This window comes from Orcinus orca, chromosome 3, assembly GCF_937001465.1.
Source record: "Orcinus orca chromosome 3, mOrcOrc1.1, whole genome shotgun sequence".
NCBI classification, from domain to species: domain Eukaryota; kingdom Metazoa; phylum Chordata; class Mammalia; order Artiodactyla; family Delphinidae; genus Orcinus; species Orcinus orca.
Window position 1 is genome coordinate 1,283,992 of NC_064561.1, and position 10,315 is coordinate 1,294,306.

General features: G+C 48.6%; 1 protein-coding gene across 1 annotated transcript in view; it reads right to left on the reverse strand.

Annotated features, from left to right (window-relative positions):
• TMPRSS9 (transmembrane serine protease 9) overlaps window positions 1-8,982 on the reverse strand; it is a 31,920-nt gene extending 22,938 nt beyond the window's left edge. Inside the window, exons 1-5 of the mRNA XM_049707302.1 lie at window positions 8,841-8,982; window positions 5,429-5,556; window positions 2,123-2,190; window positions 1,831-2,010; window positions 1,001-1,038 (exon numbers count right to left, since the gene is read on the reverse strand). Coding sequence (XP_049563259.1) covers window positions 1,001-1,038; window positions 1,831-2,010; window positions 2,123-2,190; window positions 5,429-5,556; window positions 8,841-8,982 — 556 coding nt within the window. The remainder of the gene's footprint in view (window positions 1-1,000; window positions 1,039-1,830; window positions 2,011-2,122; window positions 2,191-5,428; window positions 5,557-8,840) is intronic.
• Window positions 8,983-10,315: the final 1,333 nt, after the last annotated feature.

Genomic DNA, 10,315 nt, shown 5'->3' on the forward strand with positions numbered 1-10,315 from the left:
ACTAATGAGCCTGCCTGCTGCAACTAGGACCTGGTGCAACGAAATAAATAAAGAATTTTTTTTTTAAAGTAAGAAATAGGTGAAATTAATTTTTAAAATTGTAATAAAGTACACATAACATAAAATTTGCCACTGAAGTGTAGGTTCACATTTGGGCCCATTATCTGTGGGGGCTGTCCTGGGCACTGTGGGATGTTGAGAAGCACCCCGGGCCCACTCACTGAATGCCAAGAGCACCCCCCATCGTGACAACCACAGATGTCCCCAGACATCACCCTGTGTCCCCTGGGGGGGCAGGATCACCCCTAGTTGGGAACCATTGATGTAAAGCTAAATAAATGTATCTGTAGATGTGTCATGAGCCATCTGGGAGGAAAGTCACCAAAATAGTAAAAGCAATGAGATTCCAGGTGATATCTACTCTTTTTTCTTTTTTTTCCCCCAAATTGTTTTTTGTCTTTTCTTTTAATAAAAACTTTCCATCACTTAAAAACAAAACAAAAACAATAATGCCTCCTCTTAATCATGCTTGGCTCTGAATAATTCAAAGTGCCTCACTTTTAAATTGTCTGCTCACACAGATATACATTCTTTTTCATATTCTTTTCCATTATGGTTTATCACAGGATATTGAATATAATTCCCTGTGCTATACAGTAGGACCTTGTTGTTTATCCATCCTATATGTAATAATTTGCATCTGCTAATCCCAAACTCCCAATCCTTCCCTCCCCCACCCCCCTCCCCCTTGGCAACCACAAGTCTATTCTCTATGTCTGTGAATCTGTTTATGTTTTGTAGATAGGTTCATTTGTGTCATATTTTAGATTTCACATATAAGTGATACTTATCTTTCTCTGACTTACTTCATTTAGTATAATAATCTCTAGGTCCATCCATGTTGCTTTAAATGGCATTATTTCATCCTTTTTTATGGCCGAGTAGTATCCCATTGTACACATATATACCACATCTTCTTTATCCATTCAACAAAACATACCTGATTTTAAGTCTCTTTCTGTCAGCAGCTCTTTCTGGCTTCCTGCGGCAAAACGGAGAAGAGATATAAGCTCATTTAGCAAGCATTGAGGTTCTCTGACAACATCGTATTGCAAAGCAGTGGTCTGCGCTGTCCACCTGGGATCCACTTAAATTCTGACTTAAATCAGCAAAGATGAAATCAGATGAAATATTCCATTCCTCACGATAAGAGCTCAACAGCCGCGTGGGGCAGGCGGCTGCCAGAGTGGATGGCACCGACCCAAAACACTTCCATCCCCTCAGAAAGCTCTCTTAGTGCTGGCGAGGTTACTGAGACTCACTGAGTGTGTCGGGAGTGGTGGAGAGGGGACTGTAAATGTCCTGCAGGGCAAGGTCAAGGCAACAATTTTAAAATCTGAGCAGTCTGACCTCATGCCTGGTTCTCAAATCACAACGCACAGCAATCTTAGAATTTTAGAGCATAACATTTACCCTTATTTCTATACCAGGGGCCAGGAGCCAAATCCGGCCCACCACTTGTTTTTGTAAATAAAGTTTTATTGATACACAGTGGTGTCCGTTTGTTTATATAGTGTCTTTGCTGCTTTTGTGCTATAATAGCTGAGTTGAGCCATCTGGACAGAGACCCAATGGGTGGCAAAGATGAAAATATTTATAGGTTGCCGCCCCCTGGTCTAGACCATAGAGGGTAAAGCAATGGGTATATGTTTCCTTGTCACCACGGGGGCGATTATGGAAAACCTCGAGTTTAATGCGACTTTCACTTGGCTCCCCTTCCCCAGCATGTCCCTCCAGCCCCTCCCAACGTCGCCCTGTCTCTGGGGCCACTCGCCTGTGAGCTGGGCGGACACGATGGTGCCATAGGGGGCCAGGGGGATGCCGCGGCCCTGCAGCCTCTCTCGGAGTCCCCGCTGCAGCAGCTCCTCCTCCAGGCCCAGGCTCGGTGTCCACAGGGCCGGCTGCATAAAGTGCAGCCGAAAACGCACCAGGATGCTGGCGTTGCCCGCCCTGCGGGGAGGACACTGGCCCTTGAGAGGGAGGGCGCCTCTTGGCTGGAATCTTCTGCAGTCTCTCAGGCAACCACCAAGCTTCCTCCACCTCCAAGGAGGCCCCAACTCACCAGTAACTGAGCACTGTGCAGCCCACACAGCTGGCCTCCAACTCTGTCTCCCGAAAGCTGCTGACAAACTACAACAGAAACAACCGTGGCAAATGTGAGACTCTGCGGAGACTCCTGGGGGGGACAGCTGGGAAGGGGGTGGAAAAGCATCTCCTCTTCAACTCCATGTGTGCGGCCAACTCACAGAACTAAGAGACAGGACAGGCATCTCGAAGTCGTGCCTATGAAAATATAGCTCCGCCAACAGATGATGGAGAAACCCCACGTGGTCCCTCCACACACGAGAGCATCACTCAGCCATGAAAAGAGGTGAAGCCCTGACACTCCTACAACGTGGACGGACCCTGCGAACACGATGCTCAGTGAGAGAAGCCAGACACAGAATGACACACAGGGTGTGATTCCATTGATGGGAAACGTCCAGAACAGGCAGATCCGTAGACACGGAGCGTGGGTTCCTGGTTGTCAGGGGCTGCGGGAGAGGGGGAGGGGGTGACTGCTGATGGGGGTGGGGTTTCCTTTTTGGGTGATGGAAGGTTCTGGAATTAGAGGTGATGGTTGCACAGCTTTGTGAATGTACTAAATGCCACTGAATCAGTCACTGTAAAAGTGGATAATTTTAGGGAACTCCCTGGTGGTCCAGTGGTTAGGACTCGGCGCTTTCACTGCCGGGGGCCCGGGTTCAATCCCAGGTTGAGAAACTAAGATCCCACAAGCTACACAGCGTGGCCAAAAGAAAAAAATAATAATAAAGAAAAGGATAATTTTATGTTTTATGTGAATTTTACATTAAAAAAACCCTCTGTGGCTGAGCCCACTTTGTGCAAGCAGATGCTATCAGGAAGGTCCTCGTCCTTCATGTGCTGTTAGGGTGACCACTGTCCGCGTCTCCTAGGATTGTCTCAGTTTGGGCACCGAAGGGCCCACATCTCTCCCCTCGGCAGCTCACGTCACCCACACGTAGGGTGACCATGTAACCCCGTTCATCTGCTCTCCCAACGTAGTCACTGACAGCGTCCCTGTCCCCTGGCAGAATGTCCTGCTTAGCTGCTAAATCCTACGGTCACCATCCTCGCTCCCTAAACACACGTGATGCACAGTCACGCCCGTTCATCCGCTCATCTAAACCACCCTCAATCCAATTTGCTTCTCTGAACCGCACCCTCTGAGTCCACATCCCCATAGCCCACACCCAGACCTGCACTGTCCTGTAGAACATTCCACAAATTTCCAAAATGTTCTGCACCTGCCTCACCCCATATGGCAGCCGCCGGCCATATGTAGAAACTGAGCATTTGAAATGTGGCTGGTGCCACAGAGGAACTGATTTTCGCATTTTGTTCAATTTTAATGAATTCACGCTTCAATTTCAAAACGGATACTTGATTCAGTCACTGGAAAATTCTTAAGTATATCTGGAGCATCTTGGGTCTGTAAACGTTACAAATTCTAAGTAGGGATGGAGTTTTCCCAGTGGAAGCTCAGTATCCACCCTGAGATGTGAGTGTAAAAGACACGCCAGGTTTGGGGGACTTCCCTGGTGACGCAGTGGTTAAGAATCCACCTGCCAATGCAGGGGACACGGGTTCAACAGCTACCGAAGCCTGTGCGCCTAGAGCCGGTGCTCTGCAACGAGAAGCCACCGCAATGAGAAGCCCACACATCGCAACTAGAGAAAGCCCGCTTGCAGCAACAAAGATACAACGCAGCCAAAAAATAAATAAACTTAAAAAAAAAAAGACACACCAGGGTTGGAAGCCTCAATACAAAGGAAAGAATGTAAAATATCTCATTAATACCTGCCTTATATAGGTTGATGACATGTTGAAATGATAACATTTTGGATATTCTGGGTTAAATAAAATGTATTATTAAAAATAATCTTACCTGATTCTTTTTACTTTTTTTTTTTTAAAAAGTGGCTACCAGAAAATGTTAAATTACACATGGGGCTTCTGTTACATTTCTACTGGACCTTGCTGCTTTAAGATACGGGATTGAGATTAGCAATACGGCCCATGTGCTGAATTAGAATCACTGGCTGTTTTTGCAAAGATCACGGACAAGAATGGTTTTTACATTTTTAAATGTAAAAAAAAAAAAAGAAAAATATTTCACGGTGCATGAAAATGGTATGAAATGCAAATTTCAGTGTCCATAAATAAAGGTTTATTGGCACACGGCCACACCCACTCATCCATGTCATCTATGGCGGCTTTCAGGTTACAACACAAGGCCCAGCAGTCAAGACAGACTCTCTGGCCCCCAAAAGCCAAAAATATTGACCATCTGGCCCTATTACGGGGAAAGTTTGCTGACTCCTGGTCTAGACGATGGTGACTCCTAACTGTCCCCCTGCTTCTCTCACATCTTATCACACATTTAAAGTGAATCCTTACCTAGTCACCTTTCTCTTTCCCTTAGGATAAAATTTTAAACTATGTTTTAAAAGTCACCTACCATAAAAACTCATCTTTTACAAGTGTACAATTAGATGGGTTTTAGTATATTCACAGAGTTGTACAACCTCATCACAATTTTAAAACATTCTCATGGCCCCAAAAGAAGGCCCATTCCCATCAGCAGTCACCCCCATCCTCTCCCCAGCCCCTGACAACGAGGAACCCACTGTCTGTGTCTGTGGATCTGCCTGTTCTGGACGTTTCCCATCAGTGGAATCACACCCTGTGGGTCCTTCTGCGTCTGGCTTCTCTCACTGAGCATCATGTTCTCAAGGTCCATCCACGTTGTAGCAAGTGTCAGGGCTTCACCCCTTTTCATGACTGAGTGATGCTCCCATGTGTGGAGGGACCACAGTTGTTTATCCATCGTCTGTCGATGGACATGTGGGCTGCTTTCACTTTGGGGCTGTTATGAATCACGCTGCCATGAACATTCGTGTACAAGTTTCTGTGTGGACTCACGGTTTTGTTTTTCTGGGGCAGACACTCAGGAGCAGAATTGCTGGGTCAGATAGTAACTCCATTTTTAACGTTTGGAGAAACTGCCAGACGGTTTTCCACAGTGGCTGCCCCTTTTCATATTCCCACCAGCCACGTAGGAGGGTTCTGATTTCTCTACCGAAATGCAGTTTACAACCTTTCAACGTGGCCTATGGATCCTGCAGCAGTCAGTTCCCATCGAATGCTACCCTCCCCTGCATTCTGGAATGCATCAGCCCCTGCCCTCTTCACCCCATGGGGACCCCTCCCTACCTCAGAGGCTGCCTGGGCCTCCCATTGCTCTGCTGCCTCAGTCAGAGCCCCTGGCCTCCCACTTGGCCCCCCTGGCTCCCAGAACCCTCACCAGCGTTTCCAGAGTGGGCGTCAGCGTGCGGTAATAGTCTGAGGTCTCCTGCTGCAAGCTGGGGGCAAACCGGATCCCTCGCAGCTCGGCTGTGTGCTCCACGTTGACACCCTGTGTAGAGAGGGAGGCTGCGGACAAGACCAGGGCCCCGTGAGAGCGCCCACCTGCAGGGGCAGGGCTCAGTCAAGCCGGCCTCTGAGGCCCCCCATCACCCTGGGGTGGTCACCCCCAAAAAACGGGGGGTGGGCTGACTTCCCGGGGGTTGAGTGATTATTAACAGTGCTCCCTTATCAGCTCTCACCCATCACCCACCCAAAGGCCCCCAGGTACCCAAAGCCCCAGGCATCCCCAGGTTTCCCTAAGGGGAGGACTGGATCCTAGCCAAAAATGGCTGAAATGGCCTCAGAAGGAAGACCTTCCCTCGACTCTGGGACAATTCCCACCTCCTCCCTGGGAAGGGGCACCAAATACCCCAGGGGCACAGCCAGGGGTGCCAGGACCCTCGAACCCCGGCCCTTGACACCACCCTTTGAATAATAGTTTCCAACGGTTGTCAAAGTACACAACAGCAAAGAAGAACCGTCGTACAATGTTGTAAAGGATACAACCCTACGTGATACATGAAGACACGTGTTTCTAACTGTCGAAAATATGTGAGACTGGCAAAGGGGTCCGTCAGTCAAAAATGATCATAATTACAAAATTAAAAGACTATAAGTAGGGAGTTCCCTGGTGGTCTAGTGTTTAGGACTCAGCGCTTTCCCTGCTGGGGCCTGGGTCCAATCCCCGGTCGGGGAACTAAGATCCCACAATCCATGTGGTATGGCCAGAAAAAAAGCAAAAAACTTGAAAAAATTTTTTTAAATTAAGAAATAGAAGCAGCAGCCACCTACACTGTGAAAGCTGGCTCTCAGCTCTATTTATTTGAATGAATATTCAACCAGCTCGATATTTAGATATTTGTTTATTCAATAGATAGAAGAGTCTAAAGTAATTCTAAAATTGGTGTGTTTTCTCATGCAAGGAACTAAAAAGAAAGAAAACAAGAACCCTGCTGTGTAGACCCATGTGCTTATGTTCTGGGCCCCAAATAAGCCTCACACTTTCCCTCTGAAATAACCATGGGCTCCCAGGCAACTGGAGAAACAGCCCAGCAAGGGCCCGTGTAAAATTTTATACTTCCAAATAAAATTTTGAGCTGTCTGGGAAGGGGACAAATTTGAATTGTAATTTAAAAATTGTTTTTAAATTTTAAGTGTTTCTTAGAGCCTTCCTCAGTTTCAGAGGTCCTGCTGGAGATTTTATCTACCTGTTATCCCAAAATGTAGCTGTGCTTCTAGACTGGAGGTGTGCAACTGTCCCCTGTCTCTCCGTGGCGTGAGGACACATGGACACACGAACACACGGCCACCCCCCACCCACCAACAGAGCCCAATTTTCATGCATTTCACCCCACAGCCACTAGAGGGCCTCTGTCAGCCGTGCCGGCCTCTGACTTATTCCAGATATTCACAAATATATATATTTAAATATATTATATATATCTTAAATATATATATATATATTTTGTTTGTTTGTTTGTTTGTTTGTTTTTTTGCGGTACGCGGGCCTCTCACTGTTGGGGCCTCTCCCGTTGCAGAGCACAGGCTCAGAGCACAGGCTCCGGACGCGCAGGCTCAGCGGCCATGGCTCACGGGCCCAGCCGCTCCGCGGCATGTGGGATCTTCCCGGACCGGGGCACGAACCCATGTCCCCTGCATCGGCAGGCGGACTCTCAACCACTGCGCCACCAGGGAAGCCCCTTAAATATATTTTTAAAAATACATTTTAAATATATATATTTAAAAAATATACATCCCACATTGGATTACCAACTTATTTTGCCATATGACAGCATTTTCCCGCCAAACTGCCAGTTACCGTGAGCATGTCAAGGACGAAAGGTGACCTTTACATTCCCACACAGAACTAGCAAGCTCATCTCAGAAGGAGCCCAGTCCAGAGCAGGGCTGCCCAGCAGAACTTCCCCTGATGACGGAAGGTTCTAGATCTGAGAATCCCCTGCAGGAGCCACGAACTACTCGTAAAATGTGGCTGGTGGGGACGGAGGAACTGGACTTTACCTGTTATTTAATTTAAGCTGACTCAGTCTGAACAGCGCTGTGGCTCAGGGCTACCACGTCGAGGTGTGGGGTAGCCCTGGAATTCTATGCAGGCGGCAGGGCTCTGTGGACCCTTCCGCTGACATAAAAAGACCTTCCTTTGTGTGTTTTTATAACTGCAGCCTCGCAGCATTCACCACAGGTCATCATTTCGTATGTTTCATTGTAAATAATATGAATGTACGTACATTAGAAGCAAACATGAAGTGGGAGCCACTTTTGACTGTGGGAGGTGGGAAAGTCAACGACTGCTCACTTATACTTCTGGGGACTTTTCAAATTTCTCAAGGTTTTTATTTTATTGTTTCTTTTTATTTATTTATTTTTTTTGCGGTACGTGGGCCTCTCACTGTTGTGGCCTCTCCTGCTGTGGAGCACAGGCTCCGGACGCGCAGGCTCAGCGGCCATGGCTCCCGGGCCCAGCTGCTCCGCGGCATGTGGGATCTTCCCAGACCGGGGCACGAACCCGTGTCCCCTGCATCGGCAGGTGGACTCTCAACCACTGCGCCACCAGGGAAGCCCAAGGTTTTTATTTTTATAAATTTATTTATTTATTATTTTTATTTTTGGTTGCGTTGGGTCTTCGTTGCTGTGCGCGGGCTTTCTCTAGTTGCGGCAAGCGGGGGCTACTTTTTTTTTTGCAGTGTGTGGGCTTCTCATTGCGGTGGCTTCTCTTGTTGCAGAGCAAGGGCTCTAGGCAGGTGGGCGTCAATAGTTGTGGCGCGTGGGCCCAGTAATTGCGGCGCACGGGCTTAGTTGCTCCGTGGCATGTGGGATCTTCCTGGGCCAGGGCTCGAACCCATGTCCCCTGCATTGACAGGCGGATTCTTAACCACTGTGCCATCAGGGAAGCACCTCTCAAGGGTTTTTTAAAAGTTCATTTCCCTACTGGTCTCCATTTCACCCCGGTTGTGAATCTTCATTAAGCAACTAAGACCCAGCGCAACCAAATAAAAAATAAATAAATATTAAAAAAAACAAAATCAAACACATGGTATTAAAAAAAATAAAGAATCCCACTGGTGGGAAACCTGAAATTTGCAGGTATTGCCTCGACACCCAGGCACCCACCGCCTAGCCCAGGACTAAGCGCAGCCACACTCAGAACCCGGTCCCATCGCCTTGCTGTTGGGTGGCCTCTGTGTACTGCAATGCTCAGCCCTTTGCTCTGGGACACGTTTGAGCCACTCCCAGGCATCTTAGTGCAAGCTGCCTGCCGTGTGGACCCGTGCAAGTCTGTGGCCACTCACCCACAAGGACTCCCAGGGTGACCATGACGATGCTGGTGGCCACCATGGCCGAGAGGGCTGCCCGGCAGCATGCGGCGTCTGTAGGCTGGATGTCCTTGGTTGCCCTGGGCACCAGCTGTAAGTCACCGGCGGTGGGCTCCATGGCTCCCAGACGTGGGGACGGCAACCTGGAAGCCAGCAGAAAACAGAGAGAAAAAGGAGGTCAGAGCTGGGGGCGTTTCTCTTTCCCTAAGCAAGGGTCTTCCTTGTGCAGACGTGACAGCCATCAACAGCGCCCTAGGCGTCGGGGGCTCCACGCAAAACATAAAAACGGATTCAACATGATTGCTGGCTGGGTTGGCACACGCGGGATCCCCACGGGGCCCTTGCTGGGAAGAGCATGTATGAGTTTCCGGCACTTGCTATAACAAATGACGACAAACCAGTGGCTTAAAGGAACACAGATTTATTATCTGACGGTTCTGGAGGTCAGAGTTCTAAGTAATAGAAGGCTGTGTTCCTTCCGGAAGCAGCCGTCTGCAAGCCAGGAAGGGAGCTCCCACCAGAAACCAACACCGCCGACACCTGGATCTTGGACCTCCAGCCTCCAAAAGTGGGAGAGAAGAAATGTCTGCTGTTTAAGCTGCTCCGTCTATGCTATTTGTTCCGGCAGCTTGAGGTGACTGAGACAATTGCACAGAGATCCCACATAACTCACACCCAGCGTCCCTAATATAAAGTCTGGTACGTGTGTCACAATTAATTAACCATTTTTTTTTTCTTTTTTTTGGCTGCACGGCATGCAGGATCTTAGTTCCCTGACCAGAGATCGAACCCGTGTCCCACTGCAGTGGAAGTTGGAGTCTTAACCACTGGACTACCAGGGAAGTCCCTTAACGAACCAATATTGATACGCTATTACTAACCAAAGTCCACAGTGTATTCAGATTTCCTCAGTTTCCCCCTAATTTCCTCTTCTGTCCCAGGACCCCATCCAGGATTCCATGTGACAGTCATCACATGTCCTTGTGACCTCTCTGGGCTATGATGGTTTCTCGGACTTTGTGATGCCCTGGGTAGTCTTGATATTTTGCGGAATGTCCCTCTTTGGGGGTCTGTCTCGTGTTTCTCTCATGGTGAGACTGGGGTGAAGTGGGGGTTGTCTGGTAGACCGCCCCCCCTCCAGGCCCCACCATCCACCCCTCCATCTCTGCTCATGGGGTGTCTGAAGCAGCCCCTCCACTCTTGGTCTGGGTGAATGCCTCCTCCTTCAGGAAGCCCTCTTGACCTCTTCCACCCCCAGCTACAGACCGCCCTCTGTCACACTCAGGGAGTCTCCTCTCTGCAACCAGCTATTCCCTGAGATTCCACATCCATCCATTCCCCTGGAAAATCCTCATCACAAAAGACTCACAGGACACTCAGATATTTGTTGAACGAATACGGCTTGTGGAATAGTCACCTGCATTGGGTTTTGGTTTCCCAGGTGTGCCCAG